This window comes from Eschscholzia californica, unplaced genomic scaffold, assembly GCF_041429995.1.
Source record: "Eschscholzia californica isolate CP2 unplaced genomic scaffold, dmEscCali1.0.p SCAF_6, whole genome shotgun sequence".
Lineage (NCBI taxonomy): Eukaryota > Viridiplantae > Streptophyta > Magnoliopsida > Ranunculales > Papaveraceae > Eschscholzia > Eschscholzia californica.
The window spans coordinates 27,551,353-27,566,056 of NW_028238483.1; the positions used below are offsets into that span (position 1 = coordinate 27,551,353).

At 36.2% G+C, this 14,704-nt stretch overlaps 2 protein-coding genes across 3 annotated transcripts; one reads left to right on the plus strand and one right to left on the minus strand.

Moving 5' to 3' along the window:
• Positions 1–2,589: 2,589 nt before the first annotated feature.
• On the plus strand, positions 2,590–4,252 carry LOC147533096 (serpin-ZX-like). Its single transcript, XM_086646017.1, has 2 exons — positions 2,590–3,150; positions 3,253–4,252. Exons 1-2 carry the CDS (start codon positions 2,686–2,688, stop codon positions 4,054–4,056), a joined length of 1,269 nt encoding a protein of 422 aa, XP_086502143.1. The 5' UTR covers positions 2,590–2,685; the 3' UTR covers positions 4,057–4,252.
• Positions 4,253–4,921: 669 nt separating this feature from the next.
• Positions 4,922–13,465, minus strand: MSL2 (MSCS-like 2). 2 transcript variants are annotated; one of them, XM_086646015.1, is made up of 14 exons: positions 13,124–13,465; positions 11,730–11,961; positions 11,578–11,637; positions 10,690–10,847; positions 9,435–9,558; positions 9,247–9,344; positions 9,019–9,132; positions 8,467–8,527; positions 7,932–8,081; positions 7,610–7,720; positions 7,314–7,481; positions 7,051–7,164; positions 6,678–6,734; positions 4,922–6,063 (listed from the first exon to the last, which is right to left on the minus strand). In XM_086646015.1, exons 2-14 carry the CDS (start codon positions 11,805–11,807, stop codon positions 5,068–5,070), a joined length of 2,289 nt encoding a protein of 762 aa, XP_086502141.1. In that variant the 5' UTR covers positions 11,808–11,961; positions 13,124–13,465; the 3' UTR covers positions 4,922–5,067. The 2 variants fall into 2 exon arrangements, with proteins under 2 accessions (XP_086502141.1, XP_086502142.1); XM_086646016.1 differs by having other exon boundaries at positions 11,730–11,954; positions 13,124–13,439.
• Positions 13,466–14,704: the final 1,239 nt, after the last annotated feature.

Sequence of the window (14,704 nt, forward strand, 5' to 3'; positions counted from 1 at the left end):
ACAATAAGAAACCCTATGTACATCAACTATTGAGGCTCTTAACATTGAGTTGAGATTGCTCGATGCATCTGGAATTCTCGATCAGAGAGGGAAAGAGAGAGGTGATTTTATATATACATAAAACAACCACATGTAAATGTACACACTCTTACATGATGGGAGGGACAGCGGACGGGGTGCCTCGGTGGGTTGGTTGGTTAGTGTGTACCCATCCAACAACAATCACATTTTTTTCCCAACCTAATGCTAGGTTTAGGCTTTTAATTGGATGCTTTATTCTATCAGATTGAAGGTAGTTGTTGTAAATTTTGATTGAAGAGTCCTTTTATCGAGATAATGTTTTAAGGTATGGGAAATTATAAAGCAACCGAAGAAGTACGTCGGCAATCTGCTCAGCACACTTCCATTATAGAGTTTTTTAGAGAGAAAGTTATAGAGTTTTAAAGAGAGACAGATGAAAGCCAAGTTCTTTAGTGAGAGAAACACCAAGTTCAGCCATACAAGCTTGAATTCCATGGTAAGGAGACCTCCACTCTCTAGTCTGTTATGACACAATTAACGAAGGGACATTAGTCCTTTTAGTAAGCAGACATTTTTCTCAAAAAATTAGTAAATCATCATATGTTCAGTTTAATAAGACAATGTTGAAAATACTTTAATATTTAAAATTAACCACAAAAAAAATATTTTAATAGTCAAGATATCTTTCTCTATCTAAAAACACGGAACAAATGATGAAATAAAATTTGACATAAAATTTCGGACGAAGTAATCGAAATATGTCCAAAATTTCAGACAAAGTAATCGAAATATGCTTAATATTTCAACCACAATGGCCGAAATTCTGACGACAAAAAATTAAAGTAACTTGGTAGCCTTTATATTTATATTTTAAGAGAAATTTTCATCAACATTTTACACTAATAAGATTATATAATAAACGTGTTACATAAGAAAGAAATAGATGAGAACAACTTAAAAATAAATAAGAATGTAGTGTTTATAGGTTTTGGTTGTTTTATAGAATATGTTAAAAATAAGATTTTGTGCTAGGATCCGTGGATCTAAGGAAGGACACGAAAATAAAAGAAAACTTTGATACTTGTATTTTTGTAATCTTAGCTTTTATCCAAATAAAAATTAGTTTATTCGATTTAAATCTCTAAAAATAATGTCTATTTTCTAATTAGTGAAGGGACTTCAAATCTAAAAATATAATATTTTGACCCATGTCCCTTAACCATTGATTTTGGTCCCTATGCTGAACCTTTTTTTGGAATGGTCGTGCCTCGAACCCTTGACCTCTAAAGTGAAAGACTAAACCGATTACCACTCCAACCAAGGGTTGTTGGCCTAAACACCCATCACAACCATATAAATTTGAGAATTTCTTTTGGGGATTTTCTTTTACTAAATTCCCTAAAGAAATATTCGAATTTATATGGTTGTGATGATTGAATTCAAGTTTGTATGGCTGAAATTGGTATACGCGAGAACTTGGTTTCCATCGGTTATTTCTCCAAAACTTTGTGACTTTCTCTAAAAAACCTCTGCTTTCCTCAGACGTCCAACCACATCTGTGGTTGCTCTTTCATTTCAGATAAGGTCTTTCCAGAAAAATAGTTGTTTGTTTAGATAATGCTAGAAAAACGATCACTTGAAAATATGAGAGTTTCGGGTGAGAGAGATTTAAGTAGGCTCCACCGAGAGTGTAGCTGCATAGATTGCGAGGGTTATGCTTCAGATCTGTCACTGAATATTCGAAGGATTTTCTGATTTTATCTCTCAACACTAATTGGTAATTAATTTTACCTCTAGGTAGGGGTGGGAATCGGTCCGGACCGGTCGGTACCGGACTCTAACTTCATCGAATCGGTCGACTCGGACATAAATTGTTGGTGACCACCTATTTACTCGAGCGGACTCACGGTCACTCTCAAGAATTCTTTGTCCATTGACCGTCCAAGACCGTTTATTTTACCGGGCCAGTCGGACACCGGACGGTCTCGGTCCGGACTTTCCAATCAAATTTACTTAAATTTAGAACTTTATTTTTATTACCACAAACAAATTTACTTACAAATGAAGATGTTTAACCAAGAAATCAAAAGTAAATTATATCTTGTCAAATGATGATCAACTGTGTTTTTTCTTTTTTATATTAAGCCATGTACTAATGTTTGGTCTTCTAGAAGACTATATGACTATAGCCAACGACCATCATATATTCGTATGTCTATAAAAATTCAACGGTCAACTTCTGAAAATGAGGACAGTTTAGTCAGTCAACCTACGTGGTAAAATAAAATAAAAAACCTTTGAATACTGAAAGTTGTATAATACCCTCTTTATATTGAAAGGTTGTCTTTCCATTATTAGAAACAACTCCCTAACTGGGATATTTCTAAACATCAACTAAACCCTTAACAAATCTTTCAACACAAAAGTAATTTAAAAAAAAACCCTAAAAAACAGTGTCTAGAATCGGAGAAAGATATAACATCTTGGTAGTTACTATTCTTTGCATGATACTAGTCTTGTAAAACAAGTCTCCTAATAATTGCTAATTCTATTTAAACAGGGAACCAGGACGATATATATATATATATATATTCTACTCTCAATCTTCCATTACTTCTCTTCTCATTATTTCTCTTTCTTGAGGATTAATTAATTACTCAAACAATGGAGTTGGATTGTGGCTCTACTAACCCTCAGCTACAGATGATAGAGAGGAAGAGAAAGAGGAAGAGAACTACTACTACTCAAACAAATTCATCATCTTGGGAAAATATAGTCAAGCATGTATGGTTGAAGGAGGCTAAAGATAAAAACTTTGTATTTTCTCCCTTTTCAATCTACTCTGCTCTATCCTTGTTAGCTTCTGGATCAGATGGTCAAACCCTAGAACAACTCTTGGGTTTTCTCAAACGTAAAAATCTCAATGATCTTAACACTTATGTTTCTGAAATCTTTAACTCCTTGGGTTCAGTCACCACCGGTAAAGCAAACAGAGTCAGAGACGGTCCTACTCTCTCGTTGGTAAGTGGGGTTTGGGTTGATAGTTCATGCACTCTACACCCTACTTTCAAAGAAACTGCTACTTCAATCTATAGAGCTAAAGCTGAAGCTGTCGATTTCAAAACTCAGGTACGACTTAATTAAGATTGTATAACTACAATTAATGAATATTTGTCTCTAATTTTATTATATATATGGTTTGGTAATAATTAATGACTTGATGATATGAAGGCAAAAGAAGTGACAATTAAGGTGAACAAATGGGCCGAGAAGAACACAAAAGGTCTAATCAAAAATCTACTTCCGGAGGAAGCTTTCGATGAAGACACAAAGATAGTATTGGCGAATGCACTCTATTTTAGAGGTTCATGGGAAAAACGTCAGTTTGATCCATCGGATACAGAGGAAAAAAACTTCTATATCCTGAACGGAACCTCAGTTAAAGTCCCTTTCATGACTGGCTACGGCGAGAAATATGTTTCTTGTTTCGATAGCTTTAAAGTCCTCAAACTTCCTTACAAACAAGCCACCAATTGTCAAAAACAGCTTCTTTCCATGTATATATTCTTACCTAATGAGCGCGACGGACTTGTTGATTTGATAGAAAAAGTGGGTTCTGAATCAGGTTTCTTGGAATGCCATCTCCCACAAACAAAAGTTAAAGTGGGAGGCTTTTGGGTTCCAAAGTTTAAGATCTCATTTGATATTGAACTGTCCAGAGTACTCAAGGATGATTTGGGGCTTGATTTGTCTTTCGACCCTGTGAAAGCAGATCTGAGTAAGATGTTGGACACTCCTAGCATGAAAAACCTTTTCGTTTCAAAAGCCATACACAAATGCTTTGTTGAAGTTGATGAAAAAGGAACCAAAGCTGCTGCTATTACTTATAGTGTGAAATCTCTTCGTTCTTGTCGAAAGAAACCAGTACCAAGAGTAAACTTTGTAGCCGATCATCCTTTTTTATTTATAATCAGAGACGACGTCAATAGGGTCGTATTGTTCATGGGTCATGTCCTTAACCCATCATCACATTGAAGCTATTTTGATCGTATAGGTCGTCCTCTTTGAATGTTTCTAGAGATAGACATATATTTTAGTAACTGTTATTTCGGGAGAGAATAATGAAAATCATACTTTTTCTTAGTATTTGATTTTGTTCAGTGTCAGTCTTTTTTTTGGCATTATATTAAGCTTTGTGAGATAGATAGACATACTTATTTATTACTAGACAGAACATTATGTCTCACATCTGGATTGCTTTTATCCATCTCAATTTTCTTAGCGATGAGCTCAAGCTGGAAACCTTGGTTGTTTTTAGGCTTGCTATTGATCATTATTACGTGTGATTGCGCTGGGAGAAGATCGATAATAAATCTATGCTCGTCTTCATTTCTTACTCGGACTCTTGGCCCATGAAAGATATCGTTTTAATCATTTTTCCCATAATATTTTGTCCTTGCAGGTTTAGAGAGTTTTCCTTATAAGGGGTTTAAACTATAACTTGTTTATTTTGCTCAAGACCAATGAGATTCCTGTTCCTTTCTTAGGAGTTGCGTCTGATAATAAAATGATAAGCTTAGATCAGAAAGATTATCCGGGACGCAATAAGAAACCCTATGTACATCAACTATTGAGGCTCTTAATATTGAGTTGAGGTTACTCGACGCATCTCAATCAGAGAGGAAGGGAAAGTGGGTGGGTGCCTGGGTGGGTTGGTTTGTACCAATCCAACAACAATCACCTTCACGTCATCAAAAGGCTGCAATTACATTACAGACAGACGATTTTTTGTTCTAAATAGAAGATATATCCATCTATTATATCTGATCGATCTTAAGAGTAACAACTACAAATCCTATCTTAACATTAATTACGCTCTTTTTTTTTTCCTTACACTTCCTACAGAGAATAACAATTACATTCATGGTGGGGGTAGACATATACAAAGCACCAAACCAGCTATCAAAGAGCGGCTTCATGCATCTCTCAAATCAAACTTTGAATTGTTAAGAAGAGATAAAATTGAAATTTTCAGCTATCTAGACCTTACTGATCAGTTGGCATTGCTCCTGGAATAGATGGGGAATGACCATCTTTCTTATCTTTTGCACCTGACGATGATGATCCATTCCCATTGTGGCAAGCTGCCATTTCCTTTGCTTCCTCTGGAACTAAGAGAGTAATTTCTTCCTCAATAGGAAGAGTTCGTTTTGATCCTTTTAGAGCAACACCAAGAACAATGTTCTCCTCCAAAGTAGGCCTTGGTGCTGAAGATGGTATACTTTGAGATTTATCAGCTTCTTGCTGCTTGGCGTTTGATGCGGCTGAAGGATTTCCTTCCGGTTTCAGAGTACCAGGCTCTGACATATTTGCCGAGGATTTTTTCTCCGAAGTTGCTCCTGGTTGGGTAGCCACCGGAGAGGTTTGTACAACTGAGTCCAGACCTTTAGGCTCTGACCTGGGCGATGTGGATGGAGGCGTTGTTGGCAAGACATTATTGGTCTTACTGTTCTTCTGGCGCACATCTCCTGGATTAACCTTCTTGGGTTGCTTCTTCTCGGAATTATTCTGAGCTGAAGCATCCGGTAAGGGACTTCCTTTTGTTTCAGACGTTGATTTTGCCGCCTTGGGATCTGCTCTTGAGTCAGATACTGATGTTGCTGCAACCTGAGCACCTGCTTTAGATTCTAAAGAGGTAACCTTATTGTCTGTCTTGGGCTCGGGGGACTTTTCTGCAACCTTACCATCAACAATGGACTCGGGTGTTGATGTCGTTGTAACCTTTGTATCCTGTTCTTCAGTTTTACGTGTCGAACGAGCCTGAGGCTTTGATTTTTCATCTCCATTAATTTTGTATGATGGCTCAATCAGGAGGAGTGGACGATTTGTAGTAGCCCGAGGATGGGCATAAATGGTATCTGCAAATGGAATATTTTCCATGTCACCACCATCACTATATATTTTCTGAACTGTACGAATAGGAGTGGCAAGACGAGCTCGATGGTGGCTGATGACTCTAAGGAGATCCAACAAAATGGCTTCCTGTTGCGACAAAAGAAAAAAAAATTGATCTTACCAGTGATTACTTGTCAAAATTTTAACTAGTAAAATAGAATGAACAATCTGCACTTCAGACCAAAAAAGTATTACTTTACAACAACACACTAAAAGTATAAGACGACTACATGGAAGGTTCTTGAATCATCCATTCAGCTTACAAGAAAATCCATGTGCCACAACCAACGCAACCCAAACAGTGCTTGATGTACTTTAGTCTTTTTTGTTCTTGCTTTTGACTCGCACATATTTTGGGTTTCATACGCAGTTAAAAACCTTGTACCCATCAAGTATTTAGATAGTTTCTTATTTTAGTTCATTAGTCTCTTCTTTTCGCTATATGGACAGCATGAGTATTAACAGTTGTATTTTCGTTCGGGGAATTCTTAGCATGAATTCTTGTCCTAAAGTTTTCCAGTATGTGGTATTCTAAGGACAATCCATCTTTGGGATGTAGTGTCCTGAATAAATAAATCACCCCCCTTGATATTTCAAGTAATTTTTCTTACACTAGACTCTGCTGATACGGGTACAGAACTATTGCATAGCGAAAACTGTAAGTGTGAAAAATTGCAGCTCGTCAAATAGAATCTTAGTACCTTGACACAGAGGTATTCTTCAAAATGTGAGGTCTTCACAAAGCAGGACACTAAGATCTGCAACAAAACAATGGCAAAGAGAAAATAAACATAAATATTTGATGTGGTGAATTTCGATAAAGAGGGTGCTTCTGCAACACATATATAAGGGATAAGGTAGAAACTTATTCGCATATGAAATGAATACTAGAAACTATCTCCAGCTCGTCAAGATAGAACAGCAGATAGAAATACTTCTCCGAGTATCACAATAAAAAATTATTAATAACCCTTATATTAGAACACTGCCAGTAAGTGAGTATTAAACAATAGAAACCAAATGCATCACTAATTAACTAGTGTCGGTAAAGAAATAAACACAAAAGCAACCTACCAAGAGTGCCTGATTTTCTGGATTGACGTTTTCAAGGAATACCCTTCTGTGCAGTCTCTGCTGCTCTACCTGAGGATTTTTGGCCAGGACTTTCCTCATATCAGCTACAATAATCTGCATATGGAAACGGTCGCATGAAAAATCTGCCCATGAACTAAAACGTGGCAAACTCCTGTCTAGATTCATCTTCAAAAGGCCAATTCTTTTTAAAGATTTTTTCTTTTTGCTTATTGACAAATATATAAATACAAATAGCTGCTCACATTGATCTTATTAACATCCAAGTGACTAATGGCAAGGTGTGTTTTGATACGCCAATGAGTCTTCTGAGTGAGATTCCTCACGACATTGACAGTGAACTTGTGATTTGGGATATGAACTGCTTCCCGATCTTCACCTCTTATAATTGTTGGAGACCACCAACCCACATGCTGTAACAATACAATCCAACAAATGTCAAGGTTTAAGTTGCGGAAAATAATATTTCACATTTCAACTTGAAAAAAGAAATGACTGCTAAGTTCCCTTGAAGCACAAGTGCTTCATATGCAATACAAACCTCAACAGTACCAGAAACTTCATAACCTTCAATCTTTGTCTGGATCCATTCGTTAACAATAAACGGCCGTGTCGCATGGATCATCGCACTTGAGAGGAAGTTTGTGAATATCTGAAAATAGTGCAGAGATTAACTTATAGTTGAGATCGAATATAGAGACCTATGAAGCATAAATACAAACAAATATGAGCTACAGAAATTCTTGAATCCAAAAAAGTGCATATATGAATTTTGATCATTTCGAGAATTAAACCGTGATCACTGGAAAGGAAAATCTAGTAAAAAGAAAGACCAATATTCATGGAAGATAGATAAAGTACACCTCTCGTCCAGCTAGAGTCAGTAATACTGTTCCAAGACCTCCAGCAGTAAGCCATTTCTGTGTAGAAAACCCAAGCAACTCCATGAACAATGAAACAGCAGCCACCCAGACTGCTGTGTATATAGCTTTCCCAGCAAACTGAAAACCCATCTGTAAAACATCAAGAAATTTTAGCAGGGAGAAAGAAATTGAACCTAGTGCTGTCCTGAGATAGAGTAGAACGATCTTTGATGTATATATACTACAGACGAAAAAGGATAACTATTATTGTAATACAACAGAAAGGCATCAATAGTATCACTTGTCCAAGGTGGAAAGAAGAGTTTTGTGCCTGTTTTTGCAATATTTACTGAAATGCGAAAGGTTAAACAAGTCAGCAAAAGTGGTTCTTTTCTCTAGAGTTGAAAATTCCCCACTGCAGTAGTTCACTTTTTCTTGACACTACTATCCATTGGTTAAATATTAGGAAAAATACAGGAAGCAGGCGTTGCAGCAAATCGTAAGATAGTAAAGCAAGTAAGCAACAAAAACATACATTTCTTGTATCATTAGAGTCATTCATCTCTAACGCGAACTTTTGTGCCTGCTGAATCAAGCTGCATAAGAAAGTACAACCATGTTCAATTATCATAGAACCGTCAAGGTGCTGGATGCAGTATGATTCCTGCAAACTCAATCATCATAGATAAAACTCCACCAGTGGAGACAGCATAAGAATTTCATGGTTTGCAATAAAATCAACAATAGAATGTATCTCATAAAAATGATATGTGCACAAAAATGGAAAACGAAATCGCATTTCCTTCAAATGGTTCACACTCCAGTAATGGCAGCAAAAAATCACTCTCTTACTGGAAGAACATCTTATGTCACCAAGAACTAACTGTATTAAATAGCGGTTTCCAGAAGTTCTACTAGCTTGTTTTTTCTCTTAACTGCTCACTAGAAATCCTTTCTCAAGCAAAGTTAACAATAAATTTATTCCATCACTCACTCAACTGTCAAGCAAAAGTAGGAAAACAACTTCCTATAGAATGACGAAGAAATCCTGCTGGACAGAAATTGTTGAGACAGCGAAAACACCCACCTTGAAAGACAATAAGCAAATGCCAGTACAGTGGATAGTGATCGCACAAAAATCAAAAGACGTTGTTTAACAGCCTGGCTTGCTTCTGAAGGTAAAACTATGGGATCCAGCTGCCTGCAAGAAATGATGAACTACTAAATCATTGAAGAGTCGGGCATAATGGTGTCCAATGTTCAATAAAAGCCATCAAGCCTTCCTTGTCATGAATCAGAAAGCAGTGTAACACACCTGCAGATAAGTGTTGCGCCTGTCCAGAGTAGCACAGGTTGAAGGTAAGAAGTCATAACATAATGTGTTCTGCTCTTTTTCCAACTATTATCATTCTTCTGCAAAAGATTGCCAAGGATCAGTATCAGCTACTTAAACGTCCGATGAAGCTGAAGAAATGAATATCATAAAGAGAAAGGCATTGATACATGAAGGAACAGGTTCCTGCTGATACGCATAAGTGGCGCCAGTCCCCATACAGCAAAAGCGATGATACTGATTGCTGGGACCAGCTTGAAAACAAGAGGACTTCCACGAAAAGCATCATATGACCTGCACATGTATGAAGAATTTAGAGAACATACCAAACTTTGATAGATTCTTGGGTTGTTTCCCATATAGCCGCCTAGTTCATGACCAGATTTCTGCCCCCTATATTTTCCGTCAATGTTTAAAATACGTTTTTACGCCTCAAGGTGATTTCCTCCCACAAGGAGATGCAAAGCCTCAAGGCGTACGCCACGATGCGTATAAAGCGTAAACTACTTTTTTTTTTAAGGAAAATGACATCATTTATGTAAATAGCTTTTCTACTTTACTCCATAATATAGAGTCTTACGTTTAATGAACAAAAAACTAATGTTTTTATGTTGTCCAACAACTTAAAAATAACAGGTGACTTCAGATGCACATGTTTTACCCTCCGGCTCAAATACGTACGCCTCGAGGCATCAAGTGACTCCTCTCCTCAGAGGTGTACGCCTTGAACTTTTCCAAAACACTGTTTTCCCTCATAACTTAATTTAGAAACAACTTTCCTTTTCCAGATTTACCCTTAATTTTATCCTCTCTCTCTTTTATTGTTCCTCTCTCTTCCTCGTTTATTACTCTTCTCCCACTTTACTTTTCCCTCTATACTCTTTTATTGATCCTCCCTCCTCTCTACTGTTCTTTTTCACCTTCATCTATGTCTTCTTCCTCAACACATGGAGGTCCAAATTTTTCTTCAGAAGATTGTTTTTTAAGTTCTTTTCACTTCCCTCCCTACACTCTTTCCAACCTATACTGTCACTCATGTGAATTCGATGGACCCAATTGTTCCTTTAACCGCCTATCAAGTTCCAATCTTTCTCTGTCCGCTTCATCTTTCCACTTTCTCTGATTCTCCATCCACGCCCCCACCCCACCCACACACACTCACACACTTTTAAATTTGTATTATAAGTTGTTACTCAGGTTCCACTTCAATTTCAAATTATGATCACCACTTTCTAAAGGATGATCTTCACAACTTATATTATTTCTTGAATGTCCATTAATTAGTTAGTTTAGATTAATTTATCTTTATCAAATTAGAAACCATAAGTTGATCAGTATCAATAGGGATTGAAGATTCATACTTATATCCCATAATAAACCACCTTACATTAACTTCTATACAGATAACTAGAACGAAAGAAGTACCTCATTGCAGCTGAGATGGCAGTTTTCATGACTGGAATTTCATTTGCTTGACCCGGTATTAAGAACGAGCGGCACTTGAAAATGTTATATCTGGAAGTTACGGAACTTAATGGCCTGTTTACGCTTGCTGACAGACGGAGACTCAAAGCATCCAGTTGCTGAAAATATCACAAGCAACAACTTCCGAAGTTTTACTAAAAAAAAATATACATGTACCAATTTGCTAACACAATCTATTTATGCAGAACAGCAGATATTTTTAATTCTTTTGAAACCACATTAGTATCATTAACCATCAGGCAAAAATAATATAAACCAAGAGTTCTCCATATACTGTAGAGTGGATTCTGATTTCCTAGAAATAATAATCAAACCTGAACCCTGAAGTCATTGTTAACAAACAAACCTCTCATTGAAGTGTTACAGAATACTATTTTCAATTAACTATATGACGAAGTCTATAAGCATCAGAACAACCAAAACTGTAGTCCAAGAAACAGATTCTTGGAAGGAAAAAATGCAAGCAAGCAGATTAAATACAATAATAACCAAAAAATCTCCGCTAATACACGAGTAAAAGACTATAACAGGGTCCCAGTTCAAGGGACCCTTTCGCTATAAACTTTAGAAAACTGGGAAAACGAAAAAGGTGTCATTACACAGGAAACATGCAATAAGAAGCTACACAGACAGAACACACGGAAATGGCCTTCATGCTAGTGAACATATTCCATTTACAGATGCACAGGAACTGATCGGCCACATTCTCATCCATTATAAGAAGATCAATATTACACCATTACAGAAAATCTAAGCGTTCACAATTACATGTACCAGTGTCAAAAAAATATTCAGGGAGAAGATCAAACAATACAATGAGAACCATACCGAGCTACGAGACGAAAGGGCCACATGCGACAAGTTCAATCGCACCCTTCGCACCCCACACTGGAAAAATAAGATATACAATACGTATCAACCAGAAATCAGCACAGAAAGACCTATGCACGACAAAAAAATCAAAAGTTACAAATGCGCACCTTAGATTGGTGTGTGCATCCATGTTTCTTGCAAATTCCCAGGTCATGGGATAATCGTAAAGAACTAGCAAGAGCCATTGCTGAAAAAGTAACTAATGCAGCTAGCAGCAGAAGATCATAATGCTGCTGAACCTTAGGCAACCCTTACACTCTATGTATTTAACACTACCGACAGGTGAAAACCAGAAAAACGAGAAGGTAGCGTCTGCAAGGATCTTCAGACTTCTGTCACCTGTTTAAGGGAGAAAAAGGACAGGAATACCAGTATACCACAAAAGAAATTATCAGGAATACGATAGCTGAAGTGAACACACAAATATCCAAATTCAGGAAGTGATTGCTAGTGATGGCTCAATAAATATATCTTATCCTTGGTATTGATGCGTATACAAACAACATAAGTTCAACGATAAAAAATTTTATGTATGTTCTTTAGGTTAACATATAATCCTTGTCTCTTCGCACAATCAACAATATCCATCAAAATTAGAACATGAATGAAAACCACCAGCATGTCTTAATATAAAGCCTTTCCTGACATTTGTTCCTTATATTCTCCTCTTGAAGACTATCATTGAGAAACTATTAGACAGCTCTTTTTTTTTAAAGAAATGGTAATATATTCATTCACTGGGTGCTAAGAAGGCGAGCAAAAACAGTACATCATAAAATATTAACAATCCAAGGTTACATGTTGCCATTACATTAAAAGATAATTACTCGAAGTATCTAGTAGGCATTCATTCCCCATGAAAAAAAAAACAATTATTCATCTCTACCCATGTACACCACCAGATATCAGGAGTGATTTTCGAAAGGAAGCCCTTCATAGAATCAGAGTATGGGATTTATCAAGTTTCCATAACTATGCACCATGAAGCTAATATGGAAGAATGCCCATTATGTTCCAATTCCACCGACCTAGAGTTTAAATATCAAAAATTCAAGGACAAGAGCTTCTTCTCAATACAAAACAAAACAAGAAGAGCTAAAAGGTTTTGACCTAAATCAAGGTAATTGCAAACCCTAGAAATTCACGTAGTATTTTCCCAACCTAGACTCTTACAGGGCTTCAGAAGTAATCAGAAATGATAAAGAAGCCCCAGCACACAATCAAAACCCTAAAAAATACTAAAACTATATTCTAATTAAATCCGTAGGAAGAGAACGCAAGAGCAAAAAAGATAAGCTAATCAGGTGAAAACATAAAGAAGAAACAAACACAATTCAATAAAATTTCAACGAAACCCTAAATTCTCTAAAAATCTACACAATTCAGTTGCCATAGAAAGTTATAATCTAGAATAGAACAGAAAATTCATTCCAAGTGCACGAATTAATCTAGAATAGAACAGAAAATTCATTCCAAGTGCACGAATTGTAATCCTCCTTACCTCTGATGAAGCTTTCGTCAATACCGGCGAGCCGATTAAGAGAAATCCCTCATTTGTGTAAATTTTATTTTGGGATCAATGAAATGTGAAAATCGGTTGCCTTTTTTCAAGAGGAAAAGGGGAAGAAGTCGATAAAGTTATTGCCGGGAAATGTCGAGATAAAAATTCCCTGTGGTGTTAGAGTCTAACATGCGCCGTTTGTTCCTTGCACTCTTTTGCTTCCGTTGCCGACCACATATATTTGAGTCAGCGGATGGCCCGATGCTATGATTAAGTGGGAAAAAAACTGATTGCAAAAAAAAAAAGTGGGAAAAGATTGAAATAACTTTTTTTTTTTTTTTGCTAAGAAAGAGCGGTGTAGATACAATATTACAATCTTGATAGTAATTTTGGTGACTTGTGTGTTTTTAAGACGTTGTATGTTATTCCTATGATAACGCGTTTAGTCAAGTGATTTTAGTATAAACTTTTAACAAAAAAAATAGTCATTTTAATATAAAGTCATGCTCTAATAATGTTCTCTTTCATGGAAGACAATTATGGAGATGTTTTCTTTTATGAACATGAAAAACAATATATTGATGAAGCAACAACATATTAGCTCAAAAATAGACTAGTAAGGATAATTACATTCATCGTTTTTTTATAATGATAAAATTACCATCACAGAAAGTACGAAGAAGGAAATAAGAAAAAAAAATATAACTTGTGGATCCTTCTTATAAATCTCAGTTGCTTTGTATTCAACCATATTAAATCCAAACAATGTGATTTTCTTTCTTTAGACTTAAGTTCCCGCGAATATATTCAACAAAAAAAAAAAAAAGTTCCCGCGAATAAGCTACTCTTTGTTTTCATTACTGTCTTGAATAAATGTGTGGTTGTTGTTTGACTTTGTCTTGAAAAAATTGACGTTTGTCTTAAACAAATTGTTATTTGTTTCAAACAAATTTTTGATCGGTCATTGTATCTTTCATTTTCCCTTTTCATTCTTTTTCCAGGTAACATGTTTGTCTCAATATTGAACCAACAGTTTGCAACGAACAATCAACTAATTCATTATGCAAACAGTTTATATCGAGCAAACAACAATTCGTACCGAAAAATCAGATGGTAGTATCTAACTTACAAAACAACGCAAACATATTTAAAAAACATCAAATGTATATACATATATCAAAACACATTAACATGAACACCATTAAACAAAATTAACACAAATAAGAAAACACCATCATAATTCAGAACAAATTTGATTTTTGCAGGACATGTATGGTGCCCCAAGCCTTAGCAGTTATCGATATTGTTCTCGCTTTAGACACCTCGAAAGCCTACATGTACGGGGTTTTGTTCTTAGTGAAGACTCCACAAGCCCACACAAAAGGCTTCGACATTTACTAAGCTTGAGTGTTCACCTGTAGTTCAGGCTCAGAACACTCTTGTGAGCGATGTGGGACTATCACAGCCCTCAACGAAGAGTCGTCATCGACTTTGATATCATTTGTGACGCCCCAAACCTTATCAATTACAGATATTGTCCTAGCTTTAGACGCCTCATGTCCAAGCCTGAAACACCATTGT